At 44.6% G+C, this 25,043-nt stretch overlaps 1 protein-coding gene across 1 annotated transcript; it reads right to left on the bottom strand.

The window, feature by feature from the left end:
* Positions 1–9,928: 9,928 nt before the first annotated feature.
* LOC118507271 (zinc finger protein sens-like) lies at positions 9,929–24,830 on the bottom strand. The gene is made up of 6 exons (XM_036045571.1): positions 24,319–24,830; positions 21,863–22,015; positions 21,633–21,785; positions 20,700–21,514; positions 18,038–18,188; positions 9,929–12,122 (listed from the first exon to the last, which is right to left on the bottom strand). Exons 2-6 carry the CDS (start codon positions 22,011–22,013, stop codon positions 11,779–11,781), a joined length of 1,614 nt encoding a protein of 537 aa, XP_035901464.1. The 5' UTR covers positions 22,014–22,015; positions 24,319–24,830; the 3' UTR covers positions 9,929–11,778.
* Between the last annotated feature and the right edge of the window lie 213 nt (positions 24,831–25,043).

Genomic DNA, 25,043 nt, shown 5'->3' with positions numbered 1-25,043 from the left:
CGGGAGGCTTTAAATCATTTCCCGCCTAACGTCCTTATATGGCAAGGACAGCCTCGTGGCCCGAAACACAACCGACTGACAGTCAATTTATCAATGCGCCCGGGCAAGCAGATCCCTGGACTGAGTACGAAACGAGGCAAAAGCTTCCAAAAACTCCACGATCACGAAGCCAATCATGCCAATCATGAAGATAGGAGAACGGCCAAAACATGGATGTTATGTTGTTCGGACTTCGGTCGATGCGGTTCGAACGACGTCAGGTCGGAGGTTCTCATTCCCGCGTCCAATACTTGCTTATAAGATTAAGTTGTTCCGGGCAGGTGCGCAGAAGCATTCGGTCCGAAACATTTCAAATCATTTCCTTCCTGAAAGGTGAGGGATCGGGAACGGAGTGTGCCACGGTGATGATCACGACGACGGCGACGACGGCCGTCCCAACTTTTCATATTTCCCACCGTACCCGCCTATCTTACCGGGCAAAAGTAAAAGGAATAATAATAAAAAAAAAACGCTCGACATGACTGCAAAACAACGCGCCATAAAATAATTGATAAATTAAAGGAAAACCTTTTGCACCCATTTCACCAGCAGCTTTTTGTTTGCTTTTGCTTATTGGCGAGTGTTGGACTGTGAGGTGTAGTGCGGCTGAGGCTGGGGTCGCTCCCGGGTCTGTACGGCCGGTGATAGGTGCTCTGCACATGCCAACATTGATTTCATTGCTTTTTGATTGAGCTGCTGGCGCGGGAAGTTCGGGACGATCGTTCCCATCACCACCGTCACCGTTCACGGAAGACAGTTTGCGACACTTTCGAACGGGCGGGCGGTGAACGGTGCATCGATAATCGAGTGTCCTTCTCGCTCGCTCCAGGAAATCAATTAAATAAATATCATCGAACCGATTTTTATTGCATCGACGGGTGCGTTTTTTCATACGAACGTGCCCGAAATGACTGATCGAGGACACTGTAATGGCTTGATACCGGTGGTACCGTGTATGCAGCTGCCCGCACATGCTTACCGGCACCAACACCGAGTGGGCATCATGGGATGTTTTTTTTTTGCTTTGGGAAGGACTTTGCAGAAATTATGGCTCCATCAACACTTTGCTGAAACATAAATTTGTCGTAGCTGCGAGATAAATCTTACGGAAAGTGTACTGACGGTTTGGGTAAGTTTTACGGGCTCTGTGCTCATCACCGAGTTGCGCTCGATTGCGGTGGAATCGTGTAATGAATTCCCAGCGAGTCCCATTCACTAAATCCATCACTGATGGTTCAGCGTGTCTGCCAAAAATGTGAAGCAGCTTTGGAGGAAGTGCTGAGAAGTTTCAGGCCATCGAATGGACGAAAACAAAATTGGGTAGTTACAGAAGAATTGAAAGACGAAATCGAGACCGTGTACTAGGAGGACGAGAATGAGAGAGTTTAGAAGGATTCTATAGCTTCTTCATCTTTGCATAAAGCGGACAACTGTGTTCAGATAACTAAAATTATGGGGGGTTAATTTAGGGTGCTTCACAGGTTAAGTTTGAAATATATTCTAGAGTGTGGTCGTCTTGAGGTATATAGAGTCGTCTGGGGTCAGGGATCTCCTTATAATCACATGCCCATTAGATCTTCATTTGTAGCATAGATTTGGCCATAGTTTTATTTTTAGAATGGAGGTCAGTACTTTACAATGTCATTTGGCAACTGTCTGAAATGCCAGGCATTACATAAGAAGTAGTTAGGCCAAGAAAAGAGAGAGAGAGAGAGAGAGAGAGAGATTTTTTTTACTGAATTCCTTAATATCTGAATAACTCATCTAGGCGACAGAGCAGAGGTTAAAGTTTTAGGAGTAGGTAATTTTCTTTGCGAGCTCAATTAAACAAGTCAATGTTGATGGATAATGAGGTCTTGTCCAGTTAAGTTATCAAAACATCCCGACATCTAATGGACATCTGGACCAGACTCGTTATGAGTTCATCTATACCAACTCGTTGAATAAGATGAGGAAATCATTTGGTTTGTTGGTATCTTGACAACCTTTTCCGAGTATCGTTGCCTCTTCGGCTCCTAGGGCACTAAGAATCCGTCTTCTTCTTCTTCTTCTTCTTTGGCCTAACGACCTCTTGAGTCATGCCTTGAGTCATTGCTGGCTTACTAGGCTTAAAGATACCACGTAGTTGGATAGTCAGTCCTCACTACGGAGGAACAGTCCCAGATGGGATTTGAACCCAGGTCCTGCCGTATGCAGATCGGCGTATCTGGCCCCATACTATGAATCCTAAACTTGTTATATACTCGAGGGGAGACTTAATAAATTTCCATAAGCTGATGAGTTGGGGCGGTCCGGTGGTTTAGGCGGTAAGGACGCCGGGTTTAACATGGCAGAACCGAGAATCAAATCCCTTTACAGACCACCCACTCGTATGCAGGACAGACTATACAGCAACGGATATATTCAAGTCACAGGAAGCTATAAATGACAGATCGAGTCCTCTCGAGGTTGTTAAGACTCGAATTCTGTTGTGTATCGATGTTATGGTCAAGTTGTAAAATATGATCGTTGCTGAGGGTATCCAAAATAACTGATTACAGGATGTTTTACGGCGATATTTACTCCAGAGCCGCTGCCAAGTCAAGCGAGACATTTCTCCATTAAGATGTTAATATCTACTTCATTCAGATATTGAAGGACTCATCTTGACGATTAAAGCTGTTTGAGTATATTAGTGACAAGACTATCTCAAGGATAATATGATCTTCTCAATTAAACTCATCAAAATATTCTGACAACTAATGACATCTAGACAAGACTCACCATGACTACTTTATGAACACAATATCTGATTACTCATTTAATAAGAGGAGGATATCCTTTATTTTGTAGTCATTTCAGTATCTTCCCTCGAGTGTTGTTGACACTTGTTAGCTTAAGGACTCTTGTTATATACTCAAGAGGAGCTCTTTTCTATACTCAAGAGAAGGTCTTGTTCCTTCCGTCATACTCAAGAGGTATATACCCAAGAGGAGAGGACCCAAGACGGACAGAGTTGGAAAAGTTAGAATATTAAGATATTCAGCAATATTCAGATAACCAAAGATCTACTTCTACCTAAGTTCTGAAGAAACTTCTGTTTGATTATAAGTCATCAACAGTTTACTATATCACCTTGTTCAACGATTCTTTTTCCCTTCTTTTTTGCGACAACATTTCCCCACTGTGTAACGCAGTAAAACAATGTCTTTCCAGCAAATAAATCCATTGGATTTAACTTTAACTCAAACCGAAGCAAACTAGTCCACCAGCAGCATCCGTACGCATAAATCAATCATACCTTTCGCTTCCATCGCTGCTCAAATTAACGGGGGCTTCGCTACCCCGTTTGCATGACGTTTGGCAACCACTGACAACCTAGTGAAGAAATGCGAATAAACGCAACCTACCAACGATTCCGTTGCACATAATGGGATTTTAATTAATTTCTGGTTTTCGGGTGTATTATCGAAGGCACACGGAGCAAACACACAGCAAAAAAAAACCTGCTCCTGTCATTTCGCATAAATTTCGGCGCTCCCGTGCAAACCTTCCCGGTGCCTGCCGGTGGGATATCGGGAAGCTTTCCAGAACGGACGCAACGGTACAACGGTACATAATCAGAAACCCGAATGAAACACACAGACGAGCAAACAAAACAAAAAAAATCTTCAGCAAACAGATTGAAATAAGTACAGGGATTCTTCATCAAAACCGTAGGGCAGGATGCATCGAATCCTGCGTTCATTCATGGTCGACGAGCGGTTTCTGGTGGGCATCCGATGTTATACTGCGAGCCGGAATAAATCAAGCCCCCGGTTCCGTGGGTTCCCGTGCGCGTACATTCATTCAGTTGTACACGCGGGTAAACAATTACGCCGACCGACCATGACACTGACGGTTTCGGACGAGTAGATCAATTTTCCTCACGGGTTTCCTGCAAGACTTCGGCCACTGCGGGCTTGGGTTGAAGCGGGAGTGGGCAACATTGTAACGCCGTGTCCCTTTTGCACGATGCGCGGGCATGAATTGGGCTGCCGAACGCACGCTTGCCATTCTCGAGCGCCTTCGTCCCTGCGAACGTCGTCGATCGATGAATATTTATCAGTGAATCGCGCGTTGATTATGGCACACCGTGTGTCGCCCAACAGGGCTCTCCCCCGCCCGCCCTTTTTTCGTCATCGGACGCCTTCGAACGTGATTTTTTGACGAATGACCGTGTGCGCGAGCTGATAAATGCTCCCGGACAGATGGGACAGGCGTTCGGTTCCGGAGCCATCAACACCATCGCCTAAGCGGACGAGTCATGCGGCTCGGCGATACGATCCGCTGCTGCATTAATTAGTCGCGTAAAGTATTTAATTGCCAAACTTTCACAATCACGAGCGCGACTGATTCGTGGAAAGCGTCAGCATGTATGCCAGTTGCGTTGCCTGTCCCACCCCTTCCCAAAATCCTACCGGCAGCTTGGTATGTGATATGTGGCCATCATGGCACGAGTACTTCTGGCTCCTTATTGCTGGCCCACGGAAGGAGTGGACCTCTCCCGGTGAGTGAGAATCGATCGGTATGGAGGCGTCGAAGGAGGGAGGGAGGACGCAGTTCCGTTAGGCGGAAAATGATAATATCGAATTTTGACAGATGCGCCTCGAACGCATGATTTTTGACCATTTTGTGCTGAATTATTCATCGCTCCATCGGTCGCAGAATCGCTGCGACAATAGGCGTAGCGGGTTTTGAGCTATCAAACACTGTTGGACGGCGAGCGATTGGGTAAAATTGGGTTCCCGCTGTTGCGATCGATTCATAATCAGCAAGTACTATTTTTCCTGATGCGTGATGGACATGACCACCGGGCCGGTGACATTGTAAGCTATCGTGTAAACGTCAGTGGGGGGGTTTCTGCTGCGCACAGGCGGTTCTACCTCCGTGTGACCTCTTTTTTGTCCACGGTCGATTGATGTATTCCTCTGTTTTATGCTGATCATGTACCCTTCACGCTGCATAAAACCATGAAGAAGCTGGCGTAGCATGAAATTATGGTTTTGACATACTGGATGTTCCATATGTACCAGATGCACCAGATGGTCAATTATTACCGGAGGAAAGTGCATATGAGAATGTAAGAATTTCGTGGTAAGATGGAATTGTAGTTCTTACGATTTTTAACATGCTCTCTGGTGATACTGTTCTAACATAGGACCTTAAGTTTCAGATGTTTGGAAGCTATAGGATGCATAGGTGAATGTATAAGTCTTATATCAACTAATCATCAAAGGGGAAAAAAATTATTACACAGAGACCATAGAGAAATGCAGAAACTCTTTTTGAGCTTCTGAGCTCTTAAACCTCAAAGATACGCGAGAGACTCTAGGCTAGTGGAGCGCCTCATTTGGACGAACTTCATCTCCTTCCTTAGCTCTGTAACTTCAAGAGATCTTGGACAATCATTGTAGGCTTTCATGATTTGTTGGCACACGTATCTGGATAATCAGTCTTCAGTTCATTATTCAGTGAACTGAATTTCACACTCAATTGTGAAATTACCATATGAACGAAGTCGTCCAAAACTTCATCTATCTGGGATCAAAAGTCAGCACCGACAACAACATTGATGTTGAGCTACGCGCAAGGGTGCTGGCTGCCAACCGGTCATACTACAGCCTGAGGAAGCTTCTCCACTCTAAATACCTGTCGCAATGGACGAAGCTAGGACCGTATAAAACATTTAAAGGTCCAGTATTCTGAGACATGGACTCTGTCCAAAACTGCCGAAACCCTCTTAGCCGCGTTTGAGAGGAAGATGCTCAGAAGGATTTTTGGACCCGTAGGTGTGGAAGGACATTGGAGGAGCCGCTACAATGACGAGCTCTACGAGCTGTATGATGATCTCACCATCGCGCAGCGAATTAGACTCGCCAGGCTTCGGTGGGCTGGTCACGTCATGAGAATGACACCGGACGACCCAGCCCGTAAAGTCCTTTTAGGCTGTCCACACGGGCAGAGGAGGCATGGTAGGCCCAAATTGAGATGGAGTGATGGCGTTGATGCGTCCGCCAGAACGGCCGGAATAACGGATTGGAAGACGACGGCGCTAAACCATGCGCGGTATCGAGGATTATTACAGCAGGCCAAGACCACAAAGCGGTTGTAGCGCCTGATAAGTAAGTAAGTACAATGCCAACGACATCCTTTGAAGATCCTGGGCAAAATTAAGATTGCTAGGATAAAATGCAAGATGAACTGAACAGCTGAGCTGAAGCTCAATGAGGTGTTGTGCAGGCACGAGTTCTTCGAAAAATATGTTCGTAAGGAAGAGTACTGCTCCAATTTTTGGAATAAAGCATCAAAAGCATATACAATCACTGTTTTTGGTTGGATTTAGCAGGGAGTGCAATATTTGCGAAAGAATTGCTGATAGTTACAACCTTTAGCTATCTGCTCGGCTAGATTGAGGTTAATTATCCTTATCAACACTCAAGTTTCACATAACGTCCATGCTCCGTCCATGCAGGCTTCGAACTTCTTATTGCACCGAGGAAGCAATATTCTTGTTCTGCCTCGAGATTGTCGCTGTTTATTGAAGCATTAGTTCGTAGTCTGATACTATGTCCCTGTGTGCTCCTAACATAAAGCCTATGTTCTTCTTCTTCTTCTTCCTTGTCCTGCTTCTATGGAGAACCGGTAAAAAAGGCGACAGAGACGCCGGTGCTTTCCAGTCCAAAGAATAAGCTTCTGCGTGGATAAAACAGTAAACTATTCAAAACATTCACATTCAGCCATTCAGACGCACATTCTAAACAATTTACGTCTTTTTGCGGAGAAACATCAACAAACACTTGATTCCATCGATTTTAACAATCAATTACATATTTCTGTTTTCTTTTTTTCTCGTAACAGATTTATTGAATTCCGAAGCACCAAAAAATGTACTTCCAATCACTACGCCTCTAATGAGCGTAAAACAAGCTTTCAGAACTTCAGTATCTTTCGCTACACGCCTCAGGAAGGAAGGAAACAAGCTTACGCTGGCTTTCGATTCTCCGTCCCCAATGGTTTGGCAGGAAGCTAAATTAAAGATTGAACATTGTTATTGGTTCATTGCGTACGTTTGCGCTACGGCCCCTTTCCCTGCCTACCGTAATGAACTCAAAGCGACCGAACATACCCCAAAAATGTGTCTACCGGCACCGTACGGAAGCATCCTTAGCATTTCCTTCCTTTCGATCGAGCGCACGCTTTGAACTCTGCGGAATCGAACTGCAGAACACGGCGGCATCGATCGAACGCACCTTACACCTGATGCAAAAATCATAAACCGACAAATTAAAACATTCTCGCGCCACACACAAACAGCAACCACCGGCCGCTGGCCTTTGATCCTGCGGCGGCGGCTTTCCTTTGTCACGGCTGCCGAATTGAATCTGCGTGCCAGTTTGGACCGTGGCCTTTCCTGCGGGTGATTCGGGTTCGATGAGCGCGAATGAATGATCAATTTCCTGGACCAATTTTCCTTACGGACGCCGGTCGGTTCGGTTGTATCAATGTCTTAACGAGCAGCCGGTGGCAAATATGCTGTTCGGGTCCACCACGCCGCCGTAATGATTGCCACCGGGAGATCCCACATTACCGAATCCTAACCAGATTTCAATCCCATTTTTCGGTTGTTTGACGAGCGCGTCCTCTCGTTGGTACACCCGGGCACCGGGCAGGGGTACCGAAGGGGGTGGGCAATTCATCAATACCGCTGAAATTGCATACCGATATACCTGAGGTTCGGGAATTGAACATCGCTGTCCGCAACTGTTTCCTTTTTTCCGCTTCATCCGGTCGTTAGCAGCGAGCCGGACGAGATGATTTGCGGCAATGTTTGATCATCAATAAGTGCATCCGTGGTATGTACCTGATTGCAACACCTTCCCTCAGCGGGACGGCACTGGAGTGGGTAAGGAAGTGGGTAAGGGAATCGGGAAAGGAGGAGAAATTTGTTGGGTTCCTTAAGAAAAAATCAAACCTTATTGTGGTAAGAGTTTCTTTGAACCCGAAAGAGTGTTCGATTTTGTTGTTAGTTGCGTGTGAAAATCGATACCAGTCAATTGCTAGACATGCATGCATTGTTGTCTGGCAAATTAGAGGTTTATTTGGAGACTAGAATCTGAACAGAAGCTGAGCTCAATTTTTATTTATCACATCCTTTTGAACCTAATTTTGAACTATGTGTAACATGAATTAGCTGGTGTTGTTTATTATAGAATATTTTTTTGTTTGATTCTTTTATTGTCAATTTGTTTTATCAACTAAATCAAGCTCTGATCTCACAAATGTTTTGTTTTCTAATTTCTTTTTCTGCTTTATTGTATCATTTGCAATGTGGTTCTTTATTGTTTTAAGAACTTGTTCTACTATTTTTATTTTCCATTACAAATTTACTATTTTGTGATAATATTTTACATCTTTTACATTAACATTTTTTGTTTCTTTGGAAAATTTGGCCCGATTTGGCCCCTTCGAGACAAAAGTCTATGTATTTTGACAAGTCATAAAATCTCAAATGTTCCCTTAATTTATTTACTTATTTATTTATATTTATTACAGATAATACGGCTACGACAAATCTTACTAAATAACTAAGTAATATTTATTTATTTATTTATTTATTTATTTATTTATTTCTTTATTCATTTATTTATTTGAAGTCTGGTGTCCACCATTAAGACTTTACAAAAGGTAATCTAAAAATTTAATCTTAGGTGATAATAAGAGATAAGAAATAAGGGTTAGGGAATTTTTTTTTGCCTATCAAACTATTATTTTTGGTAAATATATATGTAAAAGATAAGCAAGTTTTTATATTTTTGCCATTCAATTTTTCATACCATAATATATTACATTTTTTAGCATTAGATTGCATGTGTCGATTCGTATCTAAGTACCTCACAAATACAATCGTTAGCATAATTATTGGTCTAAATTTCATTTGATGTTAATTAAAATAAATATTTTTTTCAATCATGTTCTTAAATATCTTTTGTTCTAAGTCGAGCAGCTTTACGATCGATGTACAGGGTCCCCTTTTGTATTTAAATTTTTAACATTTTTTAAACTTTATAAATTTTATTCTTTTTATGACATAAGGCTTTTTTATAACCTTACGAAATAAATATTTTCATTTACGATTCTGAAGTATTTAAATTCTGAAGTATTGAACAAGTGCTGCAAAATTGCGGATATCTAGTGTAAAATAAGACAGTACGTTTTTCAGAAGCGTAAAATATTACAGTATCTTTGAAAGATTATGAAACAATTATCTAAAGGCTCATGCCGGTAAGGAGATTCGCAAGAATACAATAATTACTTTTAATAAGTTTGCCATCTACTTCCTTGGCAGTACAACCTCAAGAGCTCTTGGCCTGAGCCATTGCAGGCTCTCTGTGTCTTGTGGTTTCACCCGTAACTGGATAGTCAGTATTGCGTACGAAGAGGGGGTCTGGTTGGGACATGAACTTCGGTCCTACCGTGTGAAGACCGACGCTGCTATCATCCCTGCCAACCGTTCTTCCCTCTTAGAAGGTTGCCAGCGAATATATTACGGTGGATTCCAAATTGAATGATGAGATTCGACCCAAAGCCTTAGAAGTGATAGAGTGTACATTCAAATAGGTTATCATGATGCTATTTCAATTAAGGCTGTTCAGAATGACAACAATTTATTTATTTAAAAACACTTTTAAAATGATTCGAAATGCCTGAAAACTGCTCTTAAGATTAAAATTAAATTATCAATAAAATTCATAAATTAATGTGATAAAGTGTCATCAAAATAACCGTAACAACCCTATAAATAACTGTAATAAAGAGTTTCTCAATATTTGGATTCGAAAGAAAAACCCAGGAACTCGCTTTGTGCAAATTACATTTGAGATACTTTCATAGCTTTTATTCGTCGTACAGAGTAATATGTATACAATGTCGCTCGCCCTTTCCGTTCGGGGTACCATGCTTAAACTAGTCGCTACTTACCCTACACGGTTAACCATTATGCTTTAACACTAGAGACACCTTACCTTGTTAACCTCATCCTTACCTCTAATTCCCCCCCCCCCCCTCTCGTTCTAACTAATCTTAATCCCCAAAAACCGGACGAAGGAAACGATTTTCCAACCGGATCGTTTACCTTAGCTTTTTCGTTTGCAATACTCGCACAGTATTAACATATCTAGACACTAGATAACAGACATTCCCTAGCAGAAAATTGGACGCCAGTGGTAGTGGATTGGTTGGGTTGAGTTCGATTGAAATAAAAAAAGAAGAAGGAAAAACGAAAGACACCGCGGCACGCACCGACTGTTGGGCAAATGCAATGATTAGAGCTCCCCAGAACAACCGGGCGCCAGGTGTTTTGTTTTGAAAATTTGAAAGCTTCTCTTTGGTCATGTAGCTGATATGAGAATAAGTGGCATACTAATTCATGACTAAAGACGAGGTGTTGCCCTTTTCTGCGGGCAAGCAGCAAACATAGTCTAACGTTTGAAGGATTATACATAACTAGTTGCATGACTAATGATGATGGAGTTTCGTTTCGCTTTTTTTTTTTGGGACATCAAAACCGAACTGCCTTAAACGTTAATGGACCAGGTCATTTTTCCCCGCTAGACCAGGTAGAGTTACAATAGAGACGAAACAATTTAGATACAATGTTCTTAGTACGCGGTAACGATTCACACTCGTCGTTGGACTTGCCTCTTTAATTTTGATGTAATGTCGCGATGCGGTGAGTGGATTGGACTTGGAAGAAGGGAGCTGTTAATGGTAGTTTTGCAAAACCTTTCCTGGGACTAGATGCTCTAAAACAGATTGTAAGTGATTGATTTGCGAAAGAATTAATTTAAGTAAGAGTTAAAAGCTTTTAGGCCTCGATTTAGCTTCCTTTCGATCGTTGTTTGAAGAAGTTACCATCAGCCATCTCTTCTTCACCCGTCCAATCAACCTCTCCGCCCAGACATTAGCTTTGGTATAGCTAGATCAGAGAAAAAAAATTTGCGCTACATTACACTTAAGCTGGTGTCATACGGTGGTGTTTCGATGGTAATAATTAGGAGCAAAATAAATATCTGTGACGAACCGCACAGCTCACCTTACTTACTAACAGGCTAACAGCTCTTAGACCTAGCTACCCGACAAAGAACGGACGGATATGGTAGCCAACCAAGGTTTGCCTTTTAATCTTTGAGAACCCTTTTTTTCTGAGCAAAAACGTTTTGCGGTTGGGGCACCTACTTACTTCTACACGATCGTGAACTGATTTATTTCGCCACAAACGAAACGATTCTGCTTTTGCCGCCGGACAGCGAACAATTTCAGTACCATCTGCTCTGTTTAGGTTTCAGGGGTTCAGTGAGCTCTCGCTGGTAAGACACACCGCACTGAAACACAAAGGCCAAAATGGCAATGGGCTGCAGAATCCACTTGTTTGTATGAATTAGAAGCAGCTCACGAATTGAGGGGAAACGAATGCTTCCTTCCTTTCGTGTGTCCTCTTGGCTTGGAGGTTACGGGAAGACGACCCGCGAAAGGAAATTGAGCAGCAAGGCAGAAACTTGAAGGAACATTTGGTAGGGTTGCTGCGTGTTTGTTTGTCGATTCCTTTATCTCCGATTCCCTTTCGTTAAGGATGGATTGTTACCTTTGATTTTGAAGGAGCAGCGAAGGGCCAACATTCCAGCCGGCTAGCAGCAGTGCTGGAGGGGAAACCGGGAGCAATCAGGAGCAACTGCTGCTAACCTGCTCCATCTTGATGTCGGCCGGGTGATAGTCGGATGGTAGCGTGCTCGACTCGTCCATCATATCGTCCGGTTCGCTGCCGGTGTGGCTGTGGTTTAGCTTGGCCGTCTCGTACCGCACCATATCGATCGGGCTCGTCACCGTGCCGGGCTCGTTATGCTGACCTTCGCGGTGCCTCCGCAGATCCACCTTGCGCTGGAATGCCTTATCGCACAGGCCGCAGGAAAAGGGCTTATAGCCGGAGTGTTTGCGCATGTGCGTGATGAGATTAGAGCTTTGGCTGAACGCCTTCAGGCAGACGACACATTTGTGAGGCTTTTCACCTGTAGCGAGAGGGGGGGGGGGGAGAGAGAGAAAAAGGATGGTAAACGGGTTAGGCATTGTTGTTCACATTATAAAAATACTTAAAACAATTTAAAATATTTTTAAAACTCGATTTAGAACGATTTTAGGCCTAAATGAATCAAAAGACTTGAATGCTTTTTCGGGGAACAAAAATTTAAGCGACGAACCTTTTTAAAGTCATTTTTTTATCTTTTTTGACGATTTCCATTCAGTTTAGCTTTAAAAAGCTTGGAACATTTTAGTTTTTAGCACAGAAAGCCTTTGCTATCCATCCTGCTCTTCTACAGCAAAAGAAAATCTCTTTAAATGGCGAGTAATCGCACGCGATAAAATATTACAAACACGCGCCCTGTACCACCACGGCCCGAAGTGTTACGGTGCAAAGAGCGCAAGGGTGTCATTCCATAATCTACCTCCAGCTTGTGAGAGCTTTACTCTCGGGAAGCCCCACCAAGTCCCCACAACCAACCAATCGAAAAAGGGTGTAAGGGACAAATGCAAGCCAGCAGGCCGGCAAAAAATGGCGTTAAAACAGAACGAACGGAGCGGATTACATTCCGTGTTTTTTTTGCCGTTTTTTCTGCCGCTGCTACCACAAATTAAAAGTATATTAAAGCAGTTGGTGCGTTGATAATTAATTTCAACAGCACCAGCAGCAGCACCTTGGCATCGCACACCCAGGATGGATTCCGCACAAATTCGCTCTCGGCTGCGTGCTGCGCAGATTTGGTTTTAAGGTAATAGCTTTAAATTAACTGACTCCGATGCGTGTAAAGGTAAGGGAAGCAAAAACCCGCAACATCCAGAAAGATCGACACAGATCGCAGCTGGTTATGAGTCGTTTGTTTGTTTGCTTTGGTGCCAACGCTGGTGGTATGATAATTAAATGCAGCTACTTTGAGGTAGTTTGTTAACATGCGGCCATTTAATATCGCTTTTGACACTCTCTTTTTGGGCCGTGCCTTGTATATAATTTCTTTCGTCCTTTTATTAATCAAGCAAACAACGCATTTCATAATAGAGAGGAAAGATATCGAAAACGAGTTCGTACCGATTTGTTTGACCCCGTTGTATCGAAGCAATTAAAGCTGCTGATAATCTATCATCGAACGTCCATTGTCTTTCCCCGATTGGCCGGGGCGCACTCGGCTAATGAAATCGTTCTTCAAATCACCTCATTCTTCGTGGCTTGCTGCTGGGCAGTAAAACTCACCCCCCCTTTTTGTTCTTCGAATCAGACAATTCACTGTCACTAATATCAATAAATTGTGATTGTTATTACCATTTCACGTGACACAAGGTGGCCAGCAGCACGCACCAAGCTGCCGTCTTCGAACGGATTCAATTTCGAAGAAATGACACCGACCGCCCAGAACCCTTGAACTGCCCCCCAAAAAAAAGGGGAAACAGTAGGTGATGCGCGTCCGGTAAAAGCATACTTCATTAAAAATGGTACTGACACGCGAATCTAAAATAAACATTAAACCAGTTCCGAACCGAACGCCCGCAACCCGATGAGTGTGGGTTCTTCTGTGTGGCCTGCCGGGGTTCCACCCCGCTTTTCGATGGCTTTCCTCCCAGTGTCACCAGTGTTACTTCCACGAAAAAAAAGTAAGGGGTTGAAATGTGTCCCTGCGTGGTGAAAACATTACTTCAGTACGGCTTCAATCTTCCAATCCAATCCACCGGTGTGCTACGCAATCGGAACCAGTAGCAGCTCCTTAGTTAAACAACTCTCCTCCTTCTCCGGAGCGCCACCAAACGGGAGTTACAATTTACGAAATGAGGTAATAAATTTGTTCAAATTTGTTTACAGCCGAGTGTATTAGGGCGCTGTTGTTCTTTTGATCGTCGTCGCGCTCGCATCCATCCGCAGTGGGTCAGTGGCGGAGGTGGCAAACGGACCCAAATGAAGGGTTTCACTTTCCACGAACCTCAAACGCAACAGACTTTTAGATGGATGCAGCCACAGTTTGGTTATCGATTTTTCTAGGAAATTTCATCACCCATTCGCTCGTTGCAAACCGTTTTGTGCCGCTGAACCTGCACCGCAAATCCCTTTCCGATTTGTGTACCGAAACGGACCGAAGATGGAAAGCGTGGTGGAGGTTCGGGGGGGGGGGGGGAGAGGAGGATGTAGGGGGATGTTATTATCAGTGTGGTTTCCCTTGCGACGTTAAAAGCGCCACAGTTGCATAAATGCTGTTTTCCCATAGATTTTACGCGTACCAGAATCGACAAACGAGGCCTGGTGGAGCATACAAACTTGGAGGAAGAATGAAAGAAAGAAAGAGAGGAGAGGAGAAAGAGACAGGGACATATTGTTGTTGTTTGTCTCCCCCCCCACTCCGAACGATTTCTCGACCGACCGGGAGCATAAAGGTGCCGCACAAGCACAACGAACAAGCAAGCAAGTAACCGCCTTTGTTGCTTCGCTGTACCAGCCGGCACAATTTGCGATCGGTGAAATTGTCCGATTGCCTAAATAAGGATATCTCTTCCACCGGGCTTCCAGTTCTCCACCCTCCAAGCTGAAGCCCCCACACGGCGACCGTGTATGCTGCAGCCAAGGAAGGACTCACTCTGCATAACGCAATGTTGCAAGCGAAAGACAGCGCACACAACGGAGAGCACTTACCGATCGTAACCGGGAAGCTCGCATGCATGATCGCATTTGGTCGCGGTGGGTTTTGCTGGGGTAACATATTTATCACCCACGGGCCACGAGTCTCGAACAATTGGTAGCAGTTAGCAAGTAATATTACCATTAAATGGCCTCGCATCCTCTCATCCAATCTCTACCCCCAGGGGAAAAAGGGTATGCAGAGAGGAGAGGAAGCACAGGATTTACACACGGAAACATCAATTAATTTAATTAAATCAAGATATAAAGCTACCCGGTGCACTCTGGGCACACTAATATCACAGTGTGTGTGTGTGTGTGTGTGTGTGTGTGTGTGTGTGGAGAGAAAGGGCCAACCAAAACCATATCTAACGATGGTCATTATCGGCGTCAAGGTAGAGTTGCCCCGCTTTTTTATCCAATTGCAGGACAAACTGTTAGGGAGCTTGCCTTTTTTGATTTTCCAGAAAATAACCCATTTCACTATGGGCAAGGGTTGAGGTGACATTTTTTGGGAAAATATCTAAATTTGCAGCAATGAATATTTTTGTTATAAATTACTGATTTTGACTAAGAAAAATTCCGGAAATAATTTTTTTTAAACTAAAATAGACCAATTTGAAGCTCGCAAAAGGCGATGAAAAATTTACAACATTTCCCTAGTATATTTTGCCTGTTTTTTGGGTGTGTTTCATATACAGTGTTGTTGATGCTTTTTCATATTTTTAATGGTTTCATCTATTGTATATATTGGATGCAGAAGTTTCAAAATTATATTCGTTTTTTTACTTTAGAGATAAAGCCTTTTTTAGACTTTTTTTTATTGCACTAAATTGCTTTAGTGTTTCAGCATGAAATCTTCATACTTATTTGATTTCAATTTTTTTAATGTTTTAAAATTTATTTACACAATTTTTTTAAACGTTTTTCAGTATATGATCTTCAAATAAAGCTTGGAAAATGAGTTGAGCCTTACTACAACATCTGACGTTCTTCGTCTTTTTTTCATAATCTGTGATAGACTTAATTCTCTTATGAGTAGTAAAAAGCAATTTGAAAAGCACCAACTATTCAAAAAGTGCTTTAAATTGTCCAAAACAATAGTATATTGATGACTAGAAACTTATTTCTGATAAGTACATACAATTAAATAATTTTGTCCCAATATTCCTGTTTACTTGCCCCACTATGCCTTCGTGAGTCACAAAAGGCTCGGGGCCTCGGAAGCATGGCTTGTTTCAGATTTTCAATTTAGGAAATTAGGTTTACATAACAAATTACAACCACGACAATGACTACCGAGCCACACAAGGGGCAAAACAAAACAAAAAACCCAGCGAGCGGGTGAGAGTGCACAGTAATTCGCTTTTAATTGTCTCTTGAAATCAAAAATTTACAAACCCACCACCCACTTGGTGTTAGTGGAAAACTGTCCCAAAGCTTTTCGCCCCTTCAAGTAAAGGCGGGAGGTAGGACGATCACCGCGTTGCATACGATCCCTGCGGTGAAGATTAATGCAACCCGTGCCATTCACAACCTAACAACGGCAAAAGGCTTCAGCTGCTGCTGCTGCTGGCAATGATAGAAGAACACCAAATTCAGACACGCGAGCATTTATCGCGCCTCGCGGTGTGGCCGCGGTGGGATGTTGCCGAGGTGCAAAATGCAATCTTCCTTTCGCGAGTTCCGTTCCACCAGGTTTTTTGTTGTTGTTGGATGGGAAGGAGTGAAGAATGGAGCATAGGGAAAACGGAAAGTGAACACAGGAGCATGAAATGCGCAACAACCAAAACCGACAATAACCCGAGCGTTGATTCATGTTAACAAAGTCCCATTAATGCTGATGTGTATTAATTTTATGTTCGCGCCGTGGGTCTTGTGGCACTGCCCGTGTCTGTTGACACCACGGTTGGCACGGTGCTTGGCTAGTACATGCATTACAAGCACGATAACAAATTGGGCTGTTGGACTTGTTGGGTGTTTGATTTAAGTGTTGGCAAACGGTTGGTTTGCCCTGGAGGTTTGGTTTCAACCGTAATCTGAGCTCTTTTGAAAGGCTTTGTTTAAGAATGCCTGTAAGAACTCTGACCATATCTTGGACCTTTTAACTGTAATGGTCCAACAATCCATCTTCAAAAGAGACTTCGTCTAACTCTGAGTCTAAGCTGGTACACGTCCTGATACAGTAGCTACTACTTCGCAAGTCATTCTGACAAGATTTAGCTTATTTTTACTCTAAGAAACTCTATTTGAACCAACCAGTATTGAATGAAACCATTCATTCACTCTACAGTTTGGAGAAACCAGAGTGAACGCTTCCCAACTAACTCAACCTCCGTATCAGTAACGCTCTCTATCACTCACAATTACCCGCCTTTCATTACTCATACCACCAATACGGAGAACAGCCAAAAAAAACAAAACCTTCGTTTACCGAGGCAAAGTAAAGAAAAATATTTTATTTCCATCTTCCAACACGCACCGTGCGATGCTTGTCGGGTTCGGCATTCGGTACAATCGTTTTAAGTGTAGCCCAGTAGACGGATTTGGTACACCTTCCCGACCTGGCGGTAGACAAAATGTTTGCCTGATTTACTAGGTGCTACTGAAGCTGCGCAACAATCGAATCGATTCATCCCGAAGTCCCAAGTCCCATTGTTTGTACCACACAATCCCAATAGCGGGCCTGTGGTGCAAACAAACACATCCCGAAACAGTTTTCCAGAACGTTTCCATTTGCTAGATGTAGTACAACATTTGGTTTTGATTGGTGAATGGTTTTTGTAGCGAGTCATAGAGGACTATTATACTCGTTCCTTTCTGTTCCTTAAATGAGGATCGCCTCCAGGCAATCCAGGCAATGCATCAGCTCGTTCGCTCGCTTCGCTTCTGCGGGCGTGAAAACAAAAAACCACAAAACTGATGCCCCGAGAGCGTGTGGCGTGGACATGTGGCACGAGACCGCAGAGACCCATCCGCAAAGGGTGTGATGGTTGCACACATGCTGTCACTGCCACAGTCCAATCGTACAGATGCTGTAAAACGATAGCTTTGCTTTGTTGGGCGCGTGCTTAACTCCCGCAAGAAGGAGCATGGTGGATGCATCATCATGCGGGGCACAACAAGGCCAAAACGGACAAAGTTATAGGGCGATATGCACAAAACTGTCGGCCAAGGGTGTAATTCACGAGAACTGGTCCTTAAATTAGCAATCGCTCCTTAAAATCCCCCTTTAACCGCTAGCGTAAGGATGCAACACGTCGTACTTACCGGTGTGGATGTACGTGTGCTTCTTCATGTCGGACTTCTGGTGGAAACGCTTGCCACAGTACTGGCAGGGATAGGGCCGGGTGTCACTGTGGATCAGCAGATGAGTCGACAGTGTGCTCGAACGCTTGAACGTTTTACCGCACTGTTTGCACTGTAAGAGAAACAGAGGGATAGAGAGAGAGAAGAAGAAGATATTAATAAGAGGTTCAGGTGTAGTTTAAATCAATTGTAATTTGTATTCAATTTGTCCTTGATCGTTTCGGAAGGGTACTTCAATTATCTTTTTCTTTAAAACCCTCATAAACCATAGTTTTGTGCCTTATGTACTAGGAATTAAACCACCCTGTCTGTGAGTCTCGGGATGAACCCCAGACAGTCTTTGCATAACATTGTATAATGATTGTGAATTTATAAACGAACGATATGAACGAAGTGACCGGGCAAAACCGGAGATAAAATCCTATCGTGACCGTATCCCAATAAGTGATTTAACTCAATAACGTGAGTTAAATCAGAATCAATAGCGAGTTAAATCTTTTACTCACTCTTCAAAAGACAAAAAAATCGATGAGGAGAGTTTAATCTCTCCGAGCCGACACATCACTCACTCACTGCATTTTTACTCACTCCTTCAAGTTTTAACTAACTCATTTCGGTCCAACTAACTTACTTCAGTCCAGCTAAGTCACTAAGTAAGTTATTGAGACGGTAAAATCGGGTGATGAAGTGATTTGATCTGAAGATCTGCTATCCGAGGGGGGGGGGAGGGTTTTAGGGAGCTCCAGATTATGCAACATTGGGAGCAGGTCCTCCTTGAGGTCCTCAATATCGTCTATGCAAATTATAGCAATCCTTCTAGTTCATTTTGAACATAGACGCAGAAATGAACCCCAATGAACACCCTTTTTAACAGCTACGAAAATTCTCATATTGATCAGAACAGTTACTATGAGTATGAGTTGTTATTAATTTAAAAAACTAGAGAACATTTCCTGTCTACTCTAACCATAAAGACTACGAATTAAAAATAGAAAACCTTGTACTCTGCAAGGTAGAACAGACAAAAACTTTCCTTTTCTAAACGGCTAAATACCACATGTTAAAATGCTCGCGATGACCTCACGCCGGCTAAAACCCCGCAGGCTATCATTTATGCATTCCCTAATTCAATTTGTACCTTTCCGAGGGCACACTAGGTACCATTTAATCGGTATTTTGATTTATGGATGTGGTAGCCCGCCCAGCAACAAGTATATCATTTCACACAAACCAAACCAAACTCCATTATGCTAGATTAAGCGGCGAGAGTCCACGCAATCTGTCGAGCTTAATTTAATTACACACTAATAACGATCCCCGAACGCGACATTGGGCTGTGGTGGGTAGTGAAGTAAAAATCGGAAGCAAACGGTAGCGAAAGGGTTTCGAAAAAAAGGGGGTTTTGTTTCCTGTTTCGTACCACACAAGAACCATCAGCCCAAGATTACATATTCATGAGCTCCACCGTACCTAAATTATGAATGTCCAACGACCAAATGAGAAAACTTTTTACGCCTTGATTATAAATCAATACCGTACCGGAGAAGACACCCATGGGGAAGCGATTCCGGGCGCTTTGTTGTTCAAGTACACGCCGCGTACATGTCTCTCGTCCGGGGCATAAGGGGGTGGGTTTTGTTTTGGGAACCACCAAATTCGGCCAACCTTCGTGGGATCTTCCTTCGGCTTTTTCCCCGGATGGCTGATTCGGACAAACTTCCTGTCCCAGTTTTCGTTCGTCCAAAAAGGGTGTTAGATTTTTGTGTTTTTTTTTCTTCCCCCGGTCTCAGGGACAGGAATTAGACCATGACCAGGCTACCCGATGATCGAGACGCTGGACCGAGCAGTTCTGGTGCCACGCCAGGTTGGTATGCGGTCGGGCCCGGCGAGCCGAATGGTCGACAATGGCTTTTCATCTGACAATTGCGCCATGCGCCGGGCGAGAGGGTGCAAACACAGTCGGAACGTCAACGTGACCTGATTACATTAGCATAACTTCTTCCTTCTAACCGTGCGACCGATAATTTATGAACCTTCGGGGAGGATGCCCGCGTCGAAGATGACGGACGGTGAGATCGGTGCCTGAACCACTGCCGGCGAGGGCACACTTGTGCAAACACAGCCGACGCAATGCAATGGCACCGAACGCCCGTTGTACCCTGGCGACCTGTACCCAGACCCTTTGCGACCGTTTTCCCTTTGTGGCTGCCGGCCATGGACGGTAGCAGCAAGGTACATACATAGCGTCCAAGCTCTTGCCGAAGCGCAAGATTGAAGCCGAACAAAATGGCTCATAGTTGTTTTCGGTTTGTTGTTTGCGCCACACACACACACACACATAATTTGTCACGATGCGCCGGGTTGCCGGAACTGATCGGGATTTCAATGGAGACGGGTGGACGGATGCAAACAAACGTCAAAATCGAAGCGAAATGATGATGAATGCCGGTCGGTTCATGCGGTGCGGCTAAAGACTGACACTCAGGTCTCTCGCCGGGTCCGTAAGATTCATTGTGCACTTGTGCAAACAGCTATCAAAATGGGAGTCTTCAGGAGGGAACAAATACAGGGCCGCTCTTTGTACGCCTGCCCGCACCTATTGGAGGAAGCAGAGGGAACTCACCTGATACAGCTTGACGCTTTTCTTGCCCTCGCCGGTCGGTGTACTCACGATCGAGTGGCCATGGGAGGAAGAATCGTTCGAACTGCCGTACGGACTGTCCGAATGAGGTTGCGTGGAATCGGGCCGGGTCGCGGTGGCCACCATCGGTTCCGACTTTAGGTACCCGTACTGATCACCACCCGGTATCGTTTCACTACTGTCACTAGGTCCCAACCCACCACTACTAGTACCGCCACTGCTACCAACACCACACATTCGCCCACTGCCACCCGTGTGGCCCTGAGTGTTTTGGTTCTTAACGCCCTCCTTGTTGTTGTTGTCGTTGTTGGTCGGTGCGTTCCCCCCATTGATCACGAACAGATCGGTCCGATTTTGGCGCAGTATCTCCAGATTCTTCTGCTGCTGCTGTAGGTGCGTGAAGTAACCTTTGCTGATCTTGCTGTAGTTGAAGTAGTCCTGGGCGGTTCGGGACTGCCGGTTGGCACCGTTCAGCAGCAAGCTGTTGTACTCCGTCAGGATGCGTGCCGTTTCCCGCTGACGATCACGATGTTCCTGCTGCTGCTGTAGGTGATGCTGCTGGTGATGATGGTAGTGGTGGTTCGAGTCAAACGACTCATCGATTTGAAGATCCCCGCTCGAGTCATCGTCGTTCTCGATGTCGATGTTGCTTTGGTTGTCGCCGTCTATCGTTTCCTTCTCGCACATGCTCGCCGGTGACCAGATGTTGATCGAATGGGTCGAAAGGGCCGCCGTGTGGCGAGCGTTCGGCGTCGAGGTGGAAGGCTTCATCGAGAGGTTCAGTGGCATATCTTCATCTGTTTTTATATGGGCGTTTTGTGCAGAGAGAGAGAGAGAGCAGACAACCAAAATATTGCATTCAGAGGAGGAAAAAAAGACTCTCAAGGATGCTCTTCTGAGGCTGGTGGAACTTACCGACGATCTCTTCCTTCTCGGGGGTAAGCGTGTAGTCGCGACTAGTATTTAAGTTGGGCGAAACCGGTGTGATTGGTTGCTGAGGTAGTAGGAACTGTGGCCACGGGAAGCCAGCACCAGAGTAGAATAGGGGGTTGTACAGCAGAAGAAGATCTGTTGTTTGGAGGAGTTAAAGAGCTTGAATCCTTCATAATATCCTCATCGAATTTCACTTCAGTTTGCTTACGTACCTCGTGGATTCCATTTCTGACCAAGCACGGAACTGAAGGCTGAGGCACGCTGGATAAGGTTCGCCGAGGAAGCGTTCAGCGCGTTTAACGCACTTACGGCCGGTGGTGTTTGGCCCACTGGTGGCGACGGTGGCGGCGATAAGTGTGCCATGTCTGTAGAAGAATAAGCAAGCAAATCGTTAGTCAGGGAAGGCAGGTCCTTTGGTCGGGAAAGTGAGCTGTAAATAAAATCATTTCCCGTATTTCTCCCCCCCCCTCCCCCATTTCCACTCCGAACACTGGACGTGTGAACAACGGGTCCCCTTTTTTGCTGAGCACCGTGCAGGGTCCAGCAATCATCTTGGCCAGCGATACTATCATCTAATTTGTTAATGCTTTTCAATTATGGTTAAAACGCAAACCTGCGGGCGGGAGTGAGGGGCCGGGAGCTCCCAGCTTATTATGGTCAGTAGAAGTATATGTCACCCACCGAACCCCATAGTATCGTTGGATTGTTGGGAAGTGGCAAACAATTTGATTAATCCTTCTAGGTCTAGGCACTTGTGGCACCAACTTCTAGCCGCACCACAACTGTTGCTTCACTCGCTGAGGGTTAGACGAGGCAATCGGCTCACCTCAGAATGGTGTGGCCTGGGTGCGATGGTTGAGCAAATGTTTGTGAATAAATAACACTGATAGCAGATCAGTGTGCGGTAGGGTAGGGATGGACTTGATTGATAGATAAATAAAGTCACAGTGTCACTAATGGCGAAGAGCGGACGAATCAGTGTGCTTCAGTTGGGGTTGTGTTGGGGGCAGTGTTGCGGAGGGCACGCTTTAGGAGCGCCAGCTTAACAGATTAATGGTGATCGTGTAGTGTGATAAATTGGATCGGAATGTGCCATGGTCGAGTTGCGGCCAATAGGAACATTGGAGCCATATTGAGCAACCAGCTATTGGGATGTTGTTTCTTGGGAGGACCGACTGCCGATGTGTCATGCTAAACCATGGTTCTATTTCTTGTCTAACGCTCGGAATTACTACGATAAAAATATTCTGGGTAAATCGCAACCCACGAAGTGTCCATCGTGTATCAACAGTGAATAAATTATTAACGACGTACATCCTCATTCTAGCAAATGGAATTATTGCGTTTGCCAGTGACAAAGTCAATGTAGAATTTAATTATTGATTGTAGGCAGTAGCTCCGTGTCCCCTGTAGCCCTGTTGCCTTTAGCTAAATATATCATGAAAAACCAAGGTTGAAAATGTAAATGGAGCCCGCTTTCCCTGAGGGTCGTCTATACCTTCCAGCGCTTATGTTTGCATTGGGTCTGGATTTACTAAAAGCCTACAATTATCCTGCCATTCTTGCCAGTTCTGAGGCAGCGGAGAGAGAGGGTAGGAGAAAGGGGAAAACAAACTGTGGACGCTCTTCAGAAATCTCTTATCCTACCACCGCCTGGATGATGATCGATTGCCGTCCTGGAAACGTACCGGAAATGCAATGCCCAAGCGAGACCTGGTGACGGCTACACCGGTAGCAGAGTGAGCGAGGGAGAGAGAGAGAGCCGGTATGGCCAGTAGGAACGATGAGCAAATTGTTTTTTAATTGATACTGTGATTATTTCTATTTTCCCTCACAGTGTGCCCTCCAGTGTTGCTGGACGGTTTATGTGACACTCACTCACAATAAAACCGGGGGGGAAGGAGAAGAATATTGATTTTGAGCGGATTTATTTAGATAGCTAATGACACCTTTAACAACTTGCTGCTTCGTCTGTCTTCAATGCAGGATAAACCAGAGCTTATACTTTGTTGAGGTGTCCTAAGAGCAACAACTCTAATCGAAAGACAATAATCCAGTATTTTCTAAATAATGATCAAGGCATCACCAGGAGTACACACAGCAAGCCATCTAGACCAAAAACCTTGAAGTAGCAAACCTATATCGGCTCAGCACCCTAAAGCGCCACCCGGCTCAAATTTTACGCACTCGCAACTCACACAAAACGCACAACGATACACACGGTCGGTCGCTTCTTTTTATGCACACTCACACACACACTGTTTTTATGCTCACGATGGCACGCGGCGGCAGGTGTTTCTGCTCAGCCAACATTAAAGAAAAAAATCCCGAAGATCCTCACCGATCATCATCAATGTTTCTTTTGTTTTTTTTTTTTGCTGCTGCTGCTGCTGCTTCCTTCTTTACGGCTATCAACAGGTAGCAGGTTGCAGCAGCAATCGGTTTTTGGGTAAGAAATAAGTTGAAGCAAAACCCCTCGTGGACCAGCATAAAAACAAAAATCACAGACATTGGTCCTGATCCTGCAACTAAATCGAGTTCGATCTGCTGCTGTTGCTGGTTCGATTTTAATGATGCAACCGATCGATCTTCGTTCGCTGCACGATCCGAAAGCCGGGGGAAAATTATCAGGTACGGCTTACACCGATCGTGCGCTGCCGGGTCTCACCTTGTCCCTTCTTGAAGTTGCAGGATTACGATCGGCAAGGTGCTTCCGAGCTGCTTCCAAGCTTGCAATAGGTTGTGGCGATTTTAATAACGGGCACAGATAAATTTGAGCTACACTTTGAACACTGCCAGGACACCTTATGCCTAATGCGATAACTTCACGGATTCACTGGTTGTGGTTAAGTAACCACAGTAAGGATTTTTTGCTGTCACTTCTTTAAATATTTCTTGTATCCTTCCTTTTGAGTGATTTTATCACTTTTTAGTAGAATGTTTGCCCATATTTCTCTCTTTAAATCCTTTTTATTTGCACTCCCTTTGGATCACCGGTCTAAACTCTTATGCACAAACACACATACACACAGGGAGAGAGCGTAAAAATCAAGCACGCACCACTTTGCGGGACGACCTTTGGTTTTTTCTTGTGTTGTTGGGGCGATCGATACTTTTAAAAAGAAGCACGTCCGTTCGGCTGGGTGCCCGGCACCTGACTGATCTCGACGCTGCGTTCGATCTTACGAAGGAACCACAATCAAAGACCCGACCTCATCTGGTTCGACCCCATGTGCGCCGCATGTGCGCTCGAAACGAGAGCGGGAGCGAGAGAGAGAGAGAGAGAAAGGTGAAAGAGAGAGAGAGAGAGAGAGAGCGTTTCAACCTCAGGTGAGCACAAAGGTAAACACGCATCGCATCGCCAACAGGCTTCGCGTGGCTCTGTCCGCAAGA

This window comes from Anopheles stephensi, chromosome 2 (genome assembly GCF_013141755.1).
Source record: "Anopheles stephensi strain Indian chromosome 2, UCI_ANSTEP_V1.0, whole genome shotgun sequence".
Classification (NCBI taxonomy): Eukaryota; Metazoa; Arthropoda; class Insecta; order Diptera; family Culicidae; genus Anopheles; species Anopheles stephensi.
The sequence above is the reverse complement of the archived record's forward strand: the minus strand, read 5'-3'. Positions and strand labels throughout refer to the sequence as shown.

Bases quoted from the DNA above. Each gene is read 5' to 3' on its own strand.
- LOC118507271 (XM_036045571.1), bottom strand. From the start codon at position 22,013: ATGGCACACTTATCGCCGCCACCGTCGCCACCAGTGGGCCAAACACCA. The intron at 21,786-21,862 runs GTACGTAAGCAA...TCCAAACAACAG, and splicing joins TCAGAAATGGAATCCACGAG to ATCTTCTTCTGCTGTACAAC. The intron at 12,123-18,037 runs GTAAGTACGACG...CTCTCGCTACAG, and splicing joins GCACACGTACATCCACACCG to GTGAAAAGCCTCACAAATGT.